At 36.3% G+C, this 19,691-nt stretch overlaps 3 protein-coding genes across 19 annotated transcripts in view; 1 reads left to right on the top strand and 2 right to left on the bottom strand.

The window, feature by feature from the left end:
- The window catches only part of Itpr (Inositol 1,4,5,-trisphosphate receptor), a 30,507-nt gene extending 21,934 nt beyond the window's left edge, over positions 1–8,573 (bottom strand). For 4 of the 17 annotated variants that reach the window (XM_014235663.3, XM_070112830.1, XM_070112832.1 and 1 more), the window contains exon 1: positions 7,652–8,573. The gene's annotated coding sequence lies outside the window, so the exon portion shown is untranslated. Of the gene's footprint in view, positions 1–2,624; positions 2,799–7,284; positions 7,630–7,651 lie in introns of those variants that run through there. The other 13 variants (XM_036377186.2, XM_036377191.2, XM_036377190.2 and 10 more) reach the window with 13 other exon arrangements.
- Nmdar1 (NMDA receptor 1) lies at positions 629–18,817 on the top strand. The gene is made up of 14 exons (XM_014235605.3): positions 629–727; positions 8,993–9,228; positions 9,301–9,423; positions 13,579–13,803; positions 13,884–14,086; positions 14,191–14,356; positions 15,237–15,342; positions 15,457–15,617; positions 15,710–15,926; positions 16,465–16,882; positions 17,246–17,674; positions 17,730–17,902; positions 17,957–18,210; positions 18,280–18,817. The coding sequence occupies exons 2-14, from the start codon at positions 9,061–9,063 to the stop codon at positions 18,592–18,594; spliced, it is 2,958 nt and encodes a 985-aa protein (XP_014091080.1). The 5' UTR covers positions 629–727; positions 8,993–9,060; the 3' UTR covers positions 18,595–18,817.
- Positions 9,456–13,034, bottom strand: LOC118683694 (mitochondrial sodium/calcium exchanger protein). Its single transcript, XM_036377207.2, has 10 exons — positions 12,736–13,034; positions 12,443–12,663; positions 11,791–12,119; positions 11,647–11,721; positions 11,530–11,574; positions 10,712–11,059; positions 10,535–10,653; positions 9,943–10,177; positions 9,815–9,882; positions 9,456–9,755 (listed from the first exon to the last, which is right to left on the bottom strand). The coding sequence occupies exons 1-10, from the start codon at positions 12,820–12,822 to the stop codon at positions 9,522–9,524; spliced, it is 1,761 nt and encodes a 586-aa protein (XP_036233100.1). The 5' UTR covers positions 12,823–13,034; the 3' UTR covers positions 9,456–9,521.
- Positions 18,818–19,691: the final 874 nt, after the last annotated feature.

Here is a 19,691-nt window from a genome sequence, read left to right as displayed (position 1 = left end):
ATTTAGTGCGGTTTTACGAAATCTATGGCAAAAATAGATGTTCAACTATTGTAATCGATCAAAACCGTCTTCGGTGATTCCTCACTCTAAACTTAGTTAGCCTAACTTGATGAATTTATTTCTCCTTATAATTTGTGAAAACATAATGGGAAGGTTGTACCACAACCAGTCATGTCGCTTTGTATACATTCAACATATTTACATATAGAGCACTCGAACATATTCTTTTACATGCATACATATACACGAATTCATTCAAAAGCTTTGCCGGCACAATGTAAACAATAAACAACGGAAACACAACACAACGTTGTCTTTATCCATCGAAATTATAGATGCTTGTGCACAGCACGCTTATCAGTAGAAAGAGAAGCACGTGTGTGAGAAATAACCACGTGCGCATGACTAATCAACTGATAGATGGTCGAGTGATAAGTGATAAGAAGGCGATGAACAGCTGTTGCCACAAAACACAAGTTATGATAAAAGCGAAAGTTGAAATTCAAGAGACAAAAATGTAGAGAGCAATCAAGTTTTGAGAAAAAAAAGCATTTAATTTAGCAGAAAGCACGAAAAGCTGCTCACATTCTGAGAGCTTTTCAGTATATAAAAGCTATCAAGCACAAACTTTTTCAGGATGTTAAGGATTTTAGGCGCACATTGATGGCATTTAAGGAATTCACTTCAGTGGCATAGCGAAGTTGTTGGCGTAAACGTGAGCGGATACGTAAGTGTTATACTCGTTTAGTTAAAAAGTGCTTTGAAAATTCCATTGTTTTGCAAATATGCTACTCATGGTGGTGGGTGGTGGGTGAATGCATGTATATGTAATGATACATATTCGAAAAAGTTGTGAAAATTACTTGTAGAGGAAATTTGGAATAATTTGCATTAAACATATATTATCACATATTCAGTATAACACATTTAACAAACGAAAGTGAAGTGAAGTGTAGCGAGTGCCTATTTATTTGGTGTATCTACAAGCTTCATGCCTACACAAATAGAACAAATATTGTTCCAGCAAGTTAAGAAAAAGATCATTTAAAAATTTTCCTTTTTCCTTTGTAAAATTATAAAAATTAAACACACGCAATTAAATATATGTAGATTTGTATATATGATATAATAAATATGTGATAATCCGAGTTTGCTTTGCGCATATGAAAAAGCTGAAGGAAATTGATTTCAAATAAAGTGAAAGTTTTATCTAACACAGAGTAACACACCCAAAAATATTTTCTATACCAAGCAATAGCGACTGTCACTGCCCCCACACTGACATATATGTATATAACTATTATTGGGATGCTAGAGTACGATGCTCTTAAGACTTACACATGTACAGACAAATATGTACATATGTACGTATATATTCTACATATACTATATAGGGGTGTGCACCAAAAAGAAAGTGTTCATAAGTCTAAAATCTATTTGTGATGATAGCGTATCACGCGAATGTAATCCTGTCGGGAAATTAGAATCAGGCGTTTGTTAATGCCAGATTTCGAAGAAAATGTATTGATATCAGTTACAGGTTTTCTAGCCTAACAAATTTTTAAAGATTTAAGAGATTTTGATACCGAGTTCGAAAAAAAAAACTTTTCCACTGACACTTTTGTCAAATATCTGATGAAACTATACGAAGCATTACACGCCTTTTCTGCACACACAGGTTTCGTCTACTTTAATCGCGGAATACCTCCTACCTTCAAACATAACCTAAGAATTCTTTGTAGATGAGGAAATAAAATTCAGCAATCAAATAAATCAATGGGCTAATAGAAGTGACAGATTCTTAAATGTTCATTATTTATTCAACGCTTTAAATATGCAAGCTCGAAAATAATACAAAATATATGTGTGTGTGTGTATCTGTTGTTCCAGCAACTTTTGCTTGCCAACAGCCTATAATTAAACATTAACATTTTTCAGAAGGGCCCACAGCAATTTGCGTGACTAAGGATACAGCCTACAGCCAACTAAATGCGTACATACTTACATACCTATGTAGTATGTCAATACCTACTTACAATCTCCGCAAATTATAGAAATACAAAAATTGAAAATGCTCACAATTTGTTAAAACCAGTGTCGGTAGGGGCCTGCCTTGGTGTATGCGATTTTAGGCGAAGCGTTGAAGATCTGGAGGGGACAGCAAAATAGAAAGCAGCACAAGTAGTAAATGAAATGAATCTTTATTTGCTTAATTGAGTCTGGAAGAGAAAATTTTGTCTATTCTTTGCAAATAATAGTTGTCGGCAATGTGTTTATGTGTATGCCAAAGAAGATAAATATGGATATTCGAGCAATATTTATGGAAAATGATACCGTAGCTGATTCTGTTAATCCGAACTCTTCGACTTCAATTAAAACTAATGGAACTTTGAAATCAACAGTGAGCACTAGGAAAAAAAATCTTCGGCTGCTTCAACTGTTGTTTGTGGAATGGATTAATTTGTCTGCCTTTACAACTCTGTTAATGAGGAAGAGATTATATTTTTCGTTGTTGAACATGCTAATGCTAATAGACGTCATATTTTTTGTTATAAACTTGTTAAAAAAAGAGACTGATATTAATAATCTTAAAAGGGTAAATTTTAAGCTAGGTGTATTCCTACCTTTTTTTAATGCCGTTTTTTCTTCTTCAGTATGGCCATCTGGTAACAAGCTGCGCCCTTTTAAGTTTTTCCAAAGAGAGGGGAAAACAAAGCTGCAGACTAGTTGATGCCTCTGTTAATCATAATTTTGATCGTCCGTTTTCTATACCTTCCCCTAGTGTCTTGTCTTTAGGTCTATTATAGAAAATGTATCTGGTATTAGGTCTAAATCAAATATAATCGTACATTTTCTTTTGGATTTTGATATTTTCGTTATTGTTGAGACCTGGCTTAATTCTAGTTGCTATGTCAGTGAGTATCTCGATACGAATTTCTTTTTTGTCTTCCGTAAGGATAGAGACTTCGAAAAAACTGGCTGCCTTAGAGGTGATGGTATCCTTCTAGCAGTTCATCGCTAATTTCATCCTCATTTAATATTACTTAATAATGATGATTCTTTTCACCAACTATGTGTTTCAGTAATATGTTAATATAAATATAACAATTCTCCTTAAACTTGTTTGCTGAATTCTTCAAATCTAATTATGTACATGACGAGCTTGGAACTACTTCTACTTTTTCCGATAACAACTTTTTATACTCTCGCAACCTGTTGCTACAGAGTATAATAGTTTTGTTCACCTAACGGTTGCTTGTATCACCTAAAACTAATCGAGTTAGATATAGGGTTATGTATATATAAATGATCAGGATGAAGAGACGAGTTGAAACCCGGGTGACTGTCTGTCCGTCCGTCCGTCTGTCCGTCCGCCCGTCCGTGCAAGCTCTAACTTGAGTAAAAATTGAGATATCTTTATGAAACTTGGTAGACATGTTTCTTGGTACCGTGAGACGGTTGGTATTGCAGATGGGCGTAATCGGACCACTGCCACGCCCACAAAACGCCATTAATAAAAAACAAATAACTTGCCATAACTAAGCTCCGCAATAAGATACAAGACTGTTATTTGGTACACAGGATCACATTAGGGAGGGGCATCTGCAGTTGAAACTTTTTTTAAAAAGTGGGCGTGGTCCCGCCTCTAACAGGTTTTATGTGCATATCTCCTAAACCGCTAATGCTATAATAACAAAATTCACTGGAAGCAAATATTTTTAGCACTTCTATTGACGGTGTGAAAATAGTTGAAATCGGGTGGCAACTCCGCCCACTCCCCATATAACGGTACTGTTAAAAACTACTAAAAGCCCGATAAATCAAGCACTAAACACGCCAGAGACATTAACTTTTATCTCTGAGATGGTATAAACTGGCTTTATAGGAACCACGTTAAAAATTAGTCAGTGGGCGTGGCACAGCCCACTTTTAGGTGAAAACCCATATCTTGAGATCTGCTCAAGCGATTTCAACCAAATTCGGTGCATAACGTTCTTTTTATGTTTCTATGTCATAGTGCGAAAATGGGCGAAATCGGACTACAACCACGCTTACTTCCCATGTAACACCATTTTCAATTCCATCTGATTCTTTCACTTTCCACTATGCAAATCAGGTAACAATGATTATATCGGGGTAAAACTTTGCGTGAATAATGCAATTAAAGTATGCCACCTTGCGGCCAAAAATTGTCTAAATCGAACCAAAACTGTTCAAACCCCTAAGTACTAAATATGTGGACCCCAGTGCCTATAGTTGACCTTCTACCGAAAATATCAGTCAATCCACAAAGAAATCTCAAACGAGTATACCATTTGACTTTGCGAGAGTATAAAATGTTCGGTTACATCCGAACTTAGCCCTTCTTTACTTGTTATCAGTAAATTTTGGCACACTGTGCCTTTCGCAAGATGATATTGCCAAAACTATTTGTGATAACAAGCCTCCTTTCAAAATTGATCTTTATGAGTTGCCGCACGTACTTATAAAAATTGTGCTGTCTTTGTTTATCATCTCGTGCTTGTCTTCAATAAGTCTTTGTCATCAGGTGACTTTATTGCAGACTGGAAATTGACATTCATTACCCCTATCTTCAAAGGTGGTAAAAAGAATTTAGTCTCGAATTATTTCCAAACTCTCAACCATTTCCAAAATTTTCGAGTGCTCTGTTAGTAGTTAAATCACTCATTACCGTCAATCTGCATGGGTTTGTTTCGGGTCGCTCTACTTTATCAAATTTAGCTGTTTTAGTGACTATTGCATGTCTGCTCTCTTCGCTGGATTTCAAGTAGTTTGTGTTTATACTGAATTCTTTAAAGCCTTTGATTCTAATTAAAAAATGATTTGCTTTAGGTTTTCACTCTATCTTCTTGCAGTGGATCAGGTCATATTGGCACAATAGACGTTGCGTTGTTATTGTCGCTGGGATGTCGTCCGGTTCTTTACCTCCTTTTCTCTTTGTGTTGCTCATCAACGACATTTCCTTTTGCTTCTTTTTTACTAAGTTTTTGCTATATGCATCATGCATTTTCGTAGTAAATTTATTAAAACAAATTTGTGTTCTGCGTTTGCATGTGTCAAAAAGTGCATTTAATGTTTTCTTTTGGTAGTAAAAATATATTTTAAAATATAAAAGTTGAGCAAAAAACACTTAATCGGTGGTCAATTATTACGAAGGAAGCTCTACAAATTGTGATTAAACGTTAAATTTTCTCGATTATTTTACCCAGAACAGGAGAAGCTTTCTAGAAGTTTAAAATCTCCTAACAAATTGTTCAGATCGGACCACTATAGCATATAGTTGCCATTTAAACTGAGTCAATAGCAGATTCAATGATTCAACATATGTTTCGATTGGTTTTTCTTTTATTGAGCGTCTTTATATCTTTCAAAATAAGAGCATAAGTCAATTAACCTCAAAATAATAATTTAGTTGCCTTATGTACATATGCCGACACACATGTGCAGTTGCTTACACACAGTAATTTGTAATTGTAAGTTTAATTGAGCTAAATATAGACACAAAATCTGTACAATCATTAACAACAATACTAATTGATACTCGTGTCTACCATGCCATGCCAGCAACAACAAAAAAACAAAAAAAAATTAATAATAAATAATAAATAATGCTTCTCCACACACTAATTTAAATATGCATGCTTTAATTAATGCACACTGGGCAGAGATGAGCGAAATGCAAATAAAAACTCTATAGAAAGTAAAAATTTACTTTTGAATATGTCGAGGATTCACGAGAGTGCCAAAATTAAGTTTCGATGATTCTTTACTACATGAACATTTTTACTAACGTAGAATTTTCCTAATTCGACGGCGCTAAAAAACGGTCTTCCACTGCCCCCTAGAAGATATCTTTTGTGCAATGACCAACGCTCAAAAATTGATAAAATGACGTCGATTCAAAAAAAAGTGAATTTAACTCAAAATGTTGGTCCCTTTTTGGCCTGCCAAAATTCTCAAATCGAAAAACTGCTAGATTGTTGCATGAAGAACTATACACAGAGCTTACAGAAAAAAAAAGAAAAAAAATTTTATTTTTTTAAATTTCACACCAGATGTGTCCCTTAATTGGAACGCCAAAACCGATAAAGCAACCAGCAGTGTTTGCCGATATTTCAATTTATTGCCCATTGACAAACTGAACTGAACTGTGCTGGCAAAGTATATTTGTATATATTGGTATATGTATGCATGAGCAAATTAATATGAATGCGCATTCATCCGAGAAAATAAATCGCTTCTACGTCTGTATAGATTATAATTTAGTTGTATTTCAATGCTAAAAAATAGTAGCTGTGAGTGTGTTAGTGCGCCATCTGATGCACGCTACCAGCACGCAAGCTGTGCATCAACACTAAAATTAACATTACACACGAATGTGAACGAATATAGGTACATACATATTGTATGGGCTGTTGAAAGCGGGCCCCCTCATGGGAGATACCAAGATATGACAATGTTAGGAACAAATTTTGAAAATTTGGTAACATTTCTCGAAATTCGTACAAATCCAAGCAAGTTAAGGTGTAAAGTAAAAGCTAAAGTTCAGACTGAAAATATCTAACGTACAGCATGTGAATGAAAATAAATAAAAATGTACAAGTATATAAATAAATACACAATCAATGTGGTGACACCAAGATGAACTCGAATATCTGTAGCTGGCTTTAACACGTGAGCGCTCAGCAAATGTCTTATATGGCTAAATTCTGGAAATAATGTACTACGGCACCACTTTGTATGTAAACTTATAGGTATGTACATAAGGCAGTGCCATTTTTAGTCAACTTAAATTTTTATACTCTCAACAAGGTATATTGAATTTTTATAATGTTTCTAACACCCAAAAGAAAACGTGGGATTCCTTATAAAAAAAAATATATATATATATTTGAATGAAACTTTTTTATTTGTGAAGGGTATTCTAGCTTCAGTGCGTTGATGTTTTTTCTTGATTTTGAATTAAAAAAGGCTTACTTTTTACTTTCGAAGAAGTGAAAAAAAAATTAAATCATAATTTCATATATTGTATTTAGATTTTTAAGTATAAATATCTTTACAATGGTTCACTGTATGGAAAAAGTTATCAGAGAGTTTTTGCAAAGCGTAAAATTTCCTGTGAGAATACTCTTTGAGTCTATTTTTACAATCCTTAATTTAGAAAGATATATTTTTTTTCCATGGAAAATGGAAATGGAAAATAGAAACCGAAAATAATAATGTTAAGAGTTCAAATCTTAAGGCGCTCCTTTTCTTACTTACTTGAAAGTTTTTAGTCTGCTTTTTTTTGTTGAAAAATAAAAGTCGCTTAAAAATTACACAGCCTAATATGCACCGAATATATGCTTTTATTCGGGGTCTGTTGATTTTTAGTCCACTCCAACTTTAAATGATTAAGAGATGTAGAACAAAGGAAACATAAACATCCGCTCTGAGAAGCCATCAGTCGATTGAGAACTTAAATTTTAAATGAGCATTTCGGCTAAGGAATGAACCCTTTGGATTATCCATTCAAGATTCCAACAACTAAGGGAGTTGGGTATTCCAGGTGGGCGGAATAATACTATTGTCACGCCCACAAACTTTTTAACAAAACAGGAAAAAATGTTGGAAATGCACATATACTTACAATGTATTTTATTTAAAGTGTTCTGCCAATTGTTGAGGTTGGTTTGGAATGTTTATGGAATGAATATTTATGGAAACTTTTACTTAAAATTATTATTTAACACAAAAGTAATTGCACTTGAAAACTTGAATGTATGTTATTTACCGGACAGATCTCCCAAGCTACTTTTGCTATTTCATTTTTGCACTTAAGGCACAGAAGCTACGATAAACAAAACAATGCAAGTGATCAATGTAGTATTTGCTTTGAATTTAAAAATAAACGCTCACAGAACGAATGGTGGAACAAACGCGGCAAATGACGAATGTGTGGCACATAAACAAAACAACATATCTAGTTAGAGAAAAATAATTCCGTGAATATGTGTTTGTCGTCGCCATATTATGGCTATGTCGAAAGTGACCCGGTTACGTTCCAGCTGACTTGCCGCTAACACACCCACCTCGTTCTCAGAAAGCGTTTTTCACTTAAACTGCAACATTTGCAATACAGCATACAATCGTTCATTTGTAGCTTTGTGAGATATTTCACAAAATATTTTCTATATATTACATGTATATATATAAGTGTATATTATATATTTGTATCTCTGATAGCCCTTTGAGGCTTGGTTAACACTTGTAGATTTTCTTTTACTTATATATTTGTACTTATATATGGATGTATATGTGTACCAGTACCGTGCGAACTGGCTTTTAGGCATTCACTATATCACACACACACGCCCGCTCGACTGCCATACAACTGCTTTGAATTTCATAGTTTAACTAGCGATTTCACAACAAATATGTAATCACGCAATATATTTCCGTAATCACCTAGTAACTAAGCATATTTTTACTGCGGAAACACGAAATTTTACCGGGAAATATCGAAGTGAAAATTGTACCGAGACGCAAAATCCAACAAGTGGTTCAGTGACGACGGAAAAGCAATTTGTCCAATCAGAATGTCACGGAATGGGTGAATTGTCAAAAACATATGATCGCAACAGTGCTCAATTTGTTAAGTGAGAGCGAATTCGTGAGTGGATCAGATGAGTTAATCGCTACGCCGCTCTCTTTAAAATGCTCCGCCGTTGAGTTACAGTGTTGTTTATAAAATTGGGACGCGAAGCAATATCTGCTCATGATATTATTGTTTACATTTTGATGATTTTGTGTGATTTACAATCTATTCTATTTTAGAATCAATTAGAATCACAAAACAATATCGAACAAAACGGCTGATTTTGGCATTATGCGTTAAAACACTTTTGACAAATTGTTGTTCTTGGGCAATCGACACAACTTTATACGAGTATAATTAAAAAACATGCTACAGTGCTTTCTTTTTTTACAGTACTTCCAGAAATGATTCTAAATTAAAAGTCCTGACTGCACTCATACACGCAGCAGCTTTTATCAAACATGATTCTATTCAACGGAATAAGTGCGGTGTATCTACTTTTTTGTGGTATACATTTAGGAGTTATAGCGCAAAAACACATTCAACACTCGGACAATCCCTCAACATACAATATTGGCGGGGTATTGGCGGATCCAGAAAGCGAGTCACACTTCCGGACAATAATATCGGTAAGTCGGTACAGGTAGTCGCGCAAATGTCTTTACGCATAAAGTATTCATATTTTGTATAAATTCTCACAGCATCTGAACTTTGACCAGCAATATGTGCCACGCAAAGTCACCTACTACGACAAGACAATACGAATGGATAAGAATCCAATAAAAACTGTGTTCAATGTTTGCGATAAACTGATCGAGAAGCGCGTAAGTAGACGTTTGTAACAAAGATATAAGAATTTTACATTTAACGCCATATATTTATATAAATAGTAGTAAGTATGGCATAACACATTCTTTACTAATTAAAGTTCCGGTTCGATAGCCTGATCCATTCTATGATCGGTGCCATATGGATGTATGAATTTAAATTCACCAAGAATATTATATAAGAAAAAACTACAATACATAATTATAACATAAACACCGAAACTGGGGCGAAAATAGAAATCTGTGGTGAGAGCACCCAGTAAAATGGCAAACAAGCCAATTATAAGGAATATAGTGCAATTCTCGCCCATTACACCTTCGCCAAATTCCTAAAAATAAAATTGAAGATTTTACTGCATAAAGATTACATAAATATTTTTTCAATTACCTTAATCAAAAAGTCCTCATATGTTAGAGTCTTATATAACAAAGTTGAGCCAACCGCAAGTAAAGAATCTAGAAAATTTTACCAAATAAATACACATCAAAACCGATGTATATATGTATTTAACTCACTGAATAGAGGTCCACCGAAGCAAGCGGCGAGTGCCATGTTCTGATAGCCTTGCCGCGCCAAATATTGATTAGCAATTAAGTCACCTATGCTATTTGCCCAAGATAAAAGAGTGACACCAAAAAAGGAACTACTTAAACCAGTAAAGATGCTGAGGACTGCGAGCACATTGACGATCTCTGCACAGCAAATGCGTACAACGAATATCGAACCAGCAACGCTAAGAATGGAGAAATACTGCGGACAGAAATTGAGAACATACGGATATATTGCATTAGTTATATGATTACTCATACCCTTAAAATTATATAGTTTACGCAATATTCGTATTCTTATAGATTTTCTATAGTTAGACACTTCATAGTTTCAAAAGCACAATCTTGAAATTTTAAAGCCGCCAGACTGTGTATTTAATTTAAATAATAGCGAAATAGTACATAAACGATCGTATACGAATAATGCCACCATAGTGTGTATTTAGAAAATCTTGCTGCTAAGAAAGTCTACCTAAAGTCGCTAGTTTGAAGTCAGTTATTTTTCAAAAAATTTAGCTTACTTATAAGTACATACATATATTCATAAGTAATAAGTTACCTGATGATAAAGAGGTGTACGATTCGTGGCCGTTTTTATAAACACTATTAATGCCATTGGAAGTGCTAACAAAATAGACCATACGAAAATGGGTAAGCCAAATAGCGAATACTTGCTCACTAAAAAGAAAGTCAAATGTTCACATCAAAGCAAGACGAATAGTAATGTACCGCTTACGGGTAGCGTAGCAAATAAACGATGGCAATAACACCATTTGTGCGCAATTCAAGAGCCGCGACCAGCCGTGACCTTCTTCTCCTTGATCGGTGATTGGTATGAATATCTTCAGTATAGCCAATATAGGCAAACGCAATATAATGAAGCCTTTCATCGGCATTTTGCTTCTTTCCCATTCGATTTCATCATATGGCTTAAGGCTTAGATAGAATTGTTGCCAAAGTGTTGGTAAGGTCGAAACAACCGAATCTGTATACATGATACTTGGTTCGCGATGATCCAGAAAAGACAACTTCTTTTGCTGCCGAATCGCACCTTGTGTGCGTAGATCATTGAGACGAATAAGTTCTGTACGGAAATGGTATAAATTATTAAATTTTCAAACTTACGTGTGATATATGTAGATACATATATTTATATCGGGGCGGTATTTATCACTCAGTACAAAGTAGTGTGGCATATGATTTTAAAGAGGAGGAGGAGAGATTTCTAAATAAATATGAATATATATAATAAATCTAGCTTATACAAACTAACCGATCAAAATTAACTTTTTGTATGTAAAACTTTTTTTAAGAAGATATCTTCGAAATAGAGATCTCCATAAAATACATTTTTTTTTTTTCTCTATTATAGCTTTTCTATTATAGTTCAGCCGAAGTTAACTTTTTGTCTTGTTTTTGTTTCTGCTTGATGGCCTACCGCTTACTAGTAGTACTCTACAACACTTTGGCTTCGTCAGCCTATTTTTAAAGTGCTGTCTGTGTTACTTCCATAACACATACACACATTTAGTCATTTATTATTTGCTAAGTTACCCATATTAGAGAGCCTCTTCAAGGTATTCCTCCTGAACTGCAATACTACAAACAAAAATATTAAAATACAAAAAATATAAAATAAGTTATATACACATTGACCTTTTAAAAACTTACTCTTTGTAGCACGTCGCACTAGATACTGATCAAATATAACCACAAATAAGTAGCAAAAGTAAATGCAAAGTGTGACTAAAATACCAAAATAATACAAAAATAGAATATACAAATAAATATAGATAAGGACTTAGATATACTCACTCACACTATCAATCAAGGATAGAGCATTATCTTTCTTAATTATAAAATCGATAACACAAATATCAAGTAGAAGGAAGAGCACATCGCGTAACAGTAAATAGGGTTGTGCCGCAAATGGAAAACCATAAAAAATAACGCCAGCCACAATGAGAACCACAAAGAGTGCGGAAGCGAAAATATCTGCGTACAATCGATGAGTGTTGCTTTCGAGATAAGCTAGGCTACTGAATATATCGGGAGCCCCATTACCAAAAGCGACCAATGTAACACCAGCAACATTTTCACTCATCCTTAACATGCGTGCGAGCACCGCTAGAGCAGGACAAAAGCTAGTGGCAAAAAGAGAAGAGTAATTGGGATTATATATTAAAAATTTTCTGAAAAATTGATACATTCAGTATTTGTTACTGATGTTTTTAAAGTTTGTAATTAACGAATACAAAATGTTCATATACAAGTCGTCCCTCACGAATGGCAAAACCACTGTGTCATTCTAAGTTGAAGACATTTTGTAAAAAATCCATTGGGACATATCAAAAAACACACGCTGTTAAAAGTTTAATTGTGGCACAACGAGGCGTATACGCAACTTTTATATAAATTCCATACCATTGCACTTTATGCCAGACTTTTTGGTTCTACACAAACTTACAACAAATCTGCAGCAGCACCGAAAATGATGAAATAAAGGCAGATAATTATGAGCAGTACGATCGATGTAACTGCGGCGCCCAATATTGTGGATATTCGCAATTTGCAGAAGATGATGTTTATGTAGTTGATCAAATAAACATTCGTGCTGCAGGCAGTGGAATGGTCAATATAGGTACATCTCTCCTCCAGCGGCAGTGTAAGTAGTGCGCTGCAACTTTGCTAAGGCGAAAAAAATAGAGGAAAGATATATAGGTTGAAAAGATAAGAGATTATACGCAGTTCTATGCGCACATTGGGGGTTTCCATCGCGAAGTGCTCGTGTCGTTCAAAATGCGGCAAAGTTTGATTGATGGTGTTGAAGTTCTCATATAAAATCATGCTGCAGTTTTAATGAAAAATATGAAATGTTTTGCCGAAGCTAGCCAATAGCAGTTTTTGTTTGCTTTTTCAACTGCGAAAAAATATTAGTTTATAAACACTTCGGAAAATTACACATCAATCAGAAATGATCGAAAATACTCAGTGATGCGTACGAAAATATGTTCGCTTTATTGAAAAATAGTATTTTTTAAAGGAATTTTTCAATGTTGAGACCCAATTATTATTTACTAATATGGCAGTTCAAGGCAACCGTATTCCATTTGATGGCGGCTTGGCGGCCATGAATTGAAATGGCTGCTTGAGTGGCTCCCGAAGATTCTGCAAGTTCTACATGGCATTTTGGGTTTCACTTGGCATTTCTACTTCTTGTTCTTATCGACCAATAATTGCTTGAGAATTTTGTAATAGCAGAGGATAAACTTCCATTTTTTTCTATATGTTGGAACGCCCAGCATTGCCTTCGAAAATATCAGTGTTAAGGAGGTTTAAAAAGCCTAAGTGTGTTCTAAGTTCGTATAGACAAACTAAATCATTGGTAAAATATCACCATATTTATTCGTACTACTTATCCAAGAAGAACTGACTCGACGTTTTTTCGGTTACTTATTCGACTCGCGCCTTACACTTTAATTATTAGAAGTGCATTTCCTATATACAATTTGGAAATTTCTATTTATTCGACTTTTGCATCTGCCAGTCCAACGAAAAATCCTACATTGCCCTACTGTTTTTTTTGTTACCCCTCCTTAACAGGTCTACGCCGTCGTTGTGTCGCACGAGCAAACCTCAGGTGACTTATCACCGGCAGCGGTCAGTTATACAAGTGGATTCTACCAGATTCCCGTTATTGGTATATCCTCGCGTGATGCTGCCTTTTCCGATAAAAATATTCACGTTTCTTTTTTGCGCACGGTGCCGCCGTATTACCACCAAGCGGATGTTTGGCTCGAAATCATGTTCCACTTCGGCTACACTAAGGTAAGTGATTGCGGCACAATATGCCATTGCACTTAAATGCTCGCACATAGTAAAATATATAAATTATTTTCGACTGGCAGGTAATCATAATACACAGTTCGGATACGGATGGGCGTGCGATACTCGGTCGCTTCCAGACCACCTCACAGACGAATTATGATGACATAGATGTGCGTGCCACCGTAGAAATGATTGTGGAATTCGAGCCGAAATTGGACAGCTTTACGGAGCATTTGATTGACATGAAGACTGCACAATCGCGCGTATATCTCTTGTATGCGAGGTAAGACATTGGTGACTTAACTGTTGGCTGCATCTTCTCATTTTTTTTTTTTTTATCAATTCAACACATACACATCTACCACAACATGCACTAATACCACCCAGCACCGAGGATGCACAGGTTATTTTCCGTGACGCTGCAATCAACAACATGACCGAAGCCGGACACGCTTGGATTGTCACCGAACAGGCGTTGCATGCCAACAACACGCCGGTTGGGGTTCTGGGTTTAGTGTTGGAGCACGCCAACAGCGACAAAGAACACATAAGGGTAAGCATGAATGCGCATAATTAATAGCAACTGACTTGACGAATTGAAAACACACATGTTTATCATGACACGTGAGGGCTGCACATCTTTTAGGACACTTTTTATCCAGCAGCTGTCATTCAGTTTGTTAACACGCGCATTAAAGCAGCATTCTCATACTTCTGTTTACATGCAAGTACACACACACACACACCCACACGCTGGTACATAAGTGTCTAAGTCTCGCAAAGTGGCTTCTTGACAGTATTAAAATTGTATGACTCACGTGTTGACCCAGCACACAAGATAGACCGTCCACATCTACCTACCATACATTCGTATAGTGAGGTAGGCATCGAGCAACATCTGGTTCAAAGATACCGATTTGCGAATGTCGGGTAGAGTGCTTGAAATAGTTGTGTGTTTTTAAGGATAGGCAAAGTTCTAGTCTCTGTTGCTATAAAATCGTATCACCAAAGTTAACACAATTTGTTTAGTCTAACAAATATAAAAACGAATCTTATTCATTCTCTTTTTTTGGCTCTTTTTTAATTTAAATCTTTCTCAATTCTTGTATGGAAGCTTAGATGATGAAACCTCCCCCATATTATATTTCGCAAGCACCCTCTCATGAAAACCTATGTGCGATCAACCATTCTTAATATAGTTAGTTACTCAACTAGTATCTTATAGACTACTCTAAAAACACTATCACCTTATAGATTTCCGCAAGCAGCGCCACTAAAATAACACATAATCATATACACATAAAAAAGTAAAACCTGTGTTTACACTAGGCTGTCCAAAATCCGGCAGTATGCACACTTTATATATGACACATGCTCACATATAATATTCTCATACTTTTAATGTCTCATTTGCCACTTTGCGACTGTTTTAGGATAGCGTTTACGTACTCGCGTCGGCAATTAAGGAGATGATGTCCAATGAAACGATTACAGAGGCGCCAAAGGATTGCGGTGATTCGGGTGTTAATTGGGAATCCGGTGAGACAGACTATATTTGCTTAAAATTAATTATTAACTCACATAAATGCTGATACACACACACTTACATTCTTGTTTAACCTATTGCGAAATGTCTGCTATGCACGGGTTTAGGCAAGCGACTTTTTCAGTATCTGAAGACGCGCAACATAACGGGCGACACGGGCCAGGTGGCGTTTGATGACAATGGTGATCGCATTTACGCCGGCTATGATGTGATTAACATACATGAGAAGCAGAAGAAGCATGTCGTCGGCAAATTTTATTATGACCCTGTGAGTAAATGTGATATGGAAAAATATTCTACAAATTCATTCTTTAAATTCCGTAATTTTTCAAAAAAAAAAATATATATATATATTTTTAGGAAAAAGCGAAAATGCGGCTACGCATCAATGACAGCGAGATTCTCTGGCCTGGCAAGCAAAAGAAGAAACCGGAAGGTATCATGATACCCACACACTTGAAAATCTTAACCATCGAAGAGAAACCGTTCGTCTATACACGTCGTTTGACAGACGATGAAGTCAACTGCGATGAGGACGAAATACCTTGTCCATTATTTAATGCCACCGATGGCAGCGGTTGGTAGAAATTTTACTCAACATCTTTTCTGCACTCATTTTTTTTCACTAATCCTTTATGGTACAATCTGGTGTCTAAAACCACTTCGATTTTCGGTATAGTCATGATAAATTCGAAATTAGTTACAGAGTGATTTGCAATTTTCTCAAACTATTTAAGCATTAATGAAATCATTAAAATTCCAAGGCACCTAAGTTAAAATTACTGGCCCAAGCCTAAATCATTAATAATATATAAAAAAAGATTACTAACAAATTTAATATAACGTTGGGTTGATCCGTGAAAAATTCCTCAATGGTAAAATAATCGAGCGTGTTTTTGCTTTGCTTTTAAAAAAGGTCGGCATGCATTAGTTCTTTCGAGTAATTGAAGTGGCAGGGTAACAGATAAGTAAAAAATACTGTTGTACTAAACAAAGCTGAGGAAAGTCCTTCAATAGTTTTAACTTTTCATTTCCCCCCATTCATATATATGCTATTATATTATTCTCCGTAAATTTTTACTGACTTCTTTTAATAATGAATAAATTCTCTGCAGAGAACGAGAACTGCTGTCGCGGATATTGCATTGATCTTTTAAACGCTCTTTCGCATCGCATTAATTTTACATTCGATCTGGCACTCTCACCGGATGGACAATTTGGTCATTTCACTTTAAAGAATGTGAGTTCGTCGAGTTCGGGCGCGATAACGTCGCGTAAAGAATGGAGTGGTCTAATTGGGGAATTGGTGAATGAACGTGCCGACATGGCGATGCCACTCACCATTAATCCAGAGCGTGCCGAATTTATAGAGTTCTCGAAACCGTTCAAGTACCAAGGCATCACAATACTCGAAAAGAAACCATCACGTTCAAGTACTTTGGTGTCGTTTCTGCAGCCATTTAGCAACACGCTATGGATATTGGTAATGGTATCTGTACATGTAGTCGCGCTGGTCCTATATCTACTCGATAGGTAAGTAGGGTTTTTCAACCCCGATCCTATCATGAGATCAGTCCTCAAACATGTAAAACTCATACTAATTGCATTCAGTAATCTATATTAAAACCACTGAGAGCTGATCTCTCGACCATGCACCCTTTCCCCAAACAACAAAAAACTCAATTATATAAAAGACAAGCTTATAAAATGCTATCAGTAACACAAAAACCAAATATTGATCGCCGCTCATCGATCGCATGCCGAAGCACTTTAAGCATTTCATCTTTCCAATACCCACTATCGTAGTTTTCTTTAAGTGCCCTACCACAAACAGGTAAATAACAGTACTGCAACCACGCTTTTCTTGGCGATTTTTCGTTTTTATTTTTCACTCAGATTCTCACCGTTTGGACGTTTCAAACTGTCACATACGGATAGCAATGAAGAAAAGGCGTTGAATCTGAGCTCGGCCGTCTGGTTTGCCTGGGGTGTGCTCTTAAATAGTGGCATCGGCGAGGGAACGCCACGCAGTTTTTCGGCACGTGTACTCGGCATGTTCTGGGCGGGCTTTGCGATGATCATTGTCGCTTCCTACACTGCCAACCTGGCTGCTTTCCTCGTGTTGGAGCGGCCGAAAACTAAACTTAGTGGTATTAACGATGCGCGACTACGGAATACAATGGAGAATTTGACTTGTGCGACGGTGAAGGGATCATCGGTTGATATGTATTTCCGACGCCAGGTAGAGTTGTCTAATATGTACCGAACAATGGAGGCAAACAACTATGACACGGCAGAGCAGGCAATACAGGATGTGAAGAAAGGGTAAGTGGATAGAATTAAAAATCACCTCGCATTGTAAAATTTTCTTCGCACACAGAAAACTAATGGCCTTCATTTGGGACTCTTCACGTCTTGAATATGAGGCGTCTAAAGATTGTGAGCTAGTTACCGCTGGTGAATTATTCGGACGTAGTGGATATGGCATCGGTTTGCAGAAAGGTTCGCCATGGACGGATGCGGTTACGCTTGCGATTTTAGAGTTTCACGAGAGTAAGTTGGGTTTAAATAAAGCTATGGAACAGCTGCATATTTATTTATGTTAAGGTGGTTTCATGGAAGCGCTCGATAAACACTGGATATTCCATGGGAACGCGCAACAATGCGAACTCTTCGAGAAAACGCCCAACACGCTTGGACTTCAAAACATGGCTGGCGTTTTCATTTTAGTTGCAGCTGGTGTTGCTGGTGGTGTCGGCCTCATTATAGTCGAAGTAATCTACAAAAAACATCAAGTAAAGAAACAAAAACGTTTGGACATAGCACGGCATGCAGCAGACAAGTGGCGCGGCACTATAGAAGTACTTATGTTGCATGAATGTTTGTGAGACGAAAGAAATTAATGTCAAAATTTAATGAACTCATTTCAGAAACGCAAGACCTTACGTGCTTCGCTCGCCATGCAGCGACAATACAACGTGGGTCTGAACGCTACTCCGGGTACCATTAGCTTTGCCGTGGATAAACGTCGTTATCCCCGCATGGGTCCACGCGCACCCGAGCAAGCCTGGAAGAGCGATGCCGACTTTTTAAGAAATCGCCGCTATCTGGATGATGCAACCAAAGGCGGTCATTCACCAGCCGTTCACATGCCGATTTTGGGTAAAATGCGTCCACCAACCAATATGTTACCGCCACGCTATTCGCCAGCGTACACTAGTAACGTCTCACATCTGGTGGTCTAAAGGAAACAAAAATAAAAACTATTCAAAAACTTACTGCTCAAAATCTAAATGTCTTGCTAGTTTTAATAACTATCAACGGACAAATTTAAAACTCGAAAAGCTTTTATAATTTACGTTAACAAAATGTGCCAAATAATAGAGTTCATCGCACTATAAACTATAGATTCGAAGAAGGTATTCTGGAAAATAAAGCAATGATATTGAGCATGTTGTTCTCTACTCAGACGCCTTTTGTCAATATTTGAGGCTTTCAAAATAGAAACATGGTTAGGATTAAATTGGATTTTATATATGTACCTAGCGAACCAATATGACAAATGTTTGAAGAAAAGGTAACTCTTAGACCTCATTTATCAAAATACATTCCACAAACTACAAGTAGAAAGAAAGTAGAGTTGCCAACAACTAGAATCAATATTTTCAAACATAACCTAGCAAAAATTTAGCTTCAAACATAAAAGCAAATATGTATTGAAATTAAACATAATTACACATATTTGCTTAAAAGCTGCACAAAAGCAACTTTGGAAATTGAATAAATGTGCTTTGGGTGTTAAAAAATTGTTTAAATATTTTTCATACGAGTTTGAAATTAATTTACGAATAGCCATCTGTATAACAATGAGTAACAAAATTGTTTAAGTTATGGTAAATTTTCCAACATTAAAACAAGGTTAAAAGTAAGAAAGTTGGGGTTTAACGGAACATTTTGTACTCTCGCAAGGTAAAGTGATATACGCGATTTTTGTATATTATATATTGTAATTAAAAGTAGGAATTATTGTATTAAGATTCCTTACATATTGACCGATATATGCAGTAATTGTGCACGGACAATTTAATCATCGTCGTGCTGGAGAGCGAAGCAAACTGGGTGATCATCTAGAAATTCGCAGCAAATTTGCTACGCAGCAAAAAGCGGGACCTAGAAGCAGGTGCGCAGCTGTAAATCTCTCAATGAGAAAAATGGAACGCCACCCTGAAGTAATTCAAACGCGGTCCCAGGGTGGGCGACGGTTCCCTAGAGTAGGGGTTTTTAGTGACCTGCAAGCGGCACATATCGCTTCTGCGACGACGGCATTTTCCACCCCCGCACC

Source organism: Bactrocera oleae, chromosome 2 (assembly GCF_042242935.1).
Source record: "Bactrocera oleae isolate idBacOlea1 chromosome 2, idBacOlea1, whole genome shotgun sequence".
NCBI classification, from domain to species: Eukaryota; Metazoa; Arthropoda; class Insecta; order Diptera; family Tephritidae; genus Bactrocera; species Bactrocera oleae.
The sequence above is the reverse complement of the archived record's forward strand: the minus strand, read 5'-3'. Positions and strand labels throughout refer to the sequence as shown.

Bases quoted from the DNA above. Each gene is read 5' to 3' on its own strand.
- LOC118683694 (XM_036377207.2), bottom strand. From the start codon at position 12,822: ATGATTTTATATGAGAACTTCAACACCATCAATCAAACTTTGCCGCAT. The intron at 12,120-12,442 runs GTAAGTTTGTGT...TTTTGCCACTAG, and splicing joins GGTGCTGCTGCAGATTTGTT to CTTTTGTCCTGCTCTAGCGG. The intron at 10,178-10,534 runs GTAACTTATTAC...TTCTGTCCGCAG, and splicing joins GTACACCTCTTTATCATCAG to TATTTCTCCATTCTTAGCGT.
- Nmdar1 (XM_014235605.3), top strand. From the start codon at position 9,061: ATGATTCTATTCAACGGAATAAGTGCGGTGTATCTACTTTTTTGTGGT. The intron at 13,804-13,883 runs GTAAGTGATTGC...TTCGACTGGCAG, and splicing joins TCCACTTCGGCTACACTAAG to GTAATCATAATACACAGTTC. The intron at 14,087-14,190 runs GTAAGACATTGG...AATACCACCCAG, and splicing joins GTATATCTCTTGTATGCGAG to CACCGAGGATGCACAGGTTA.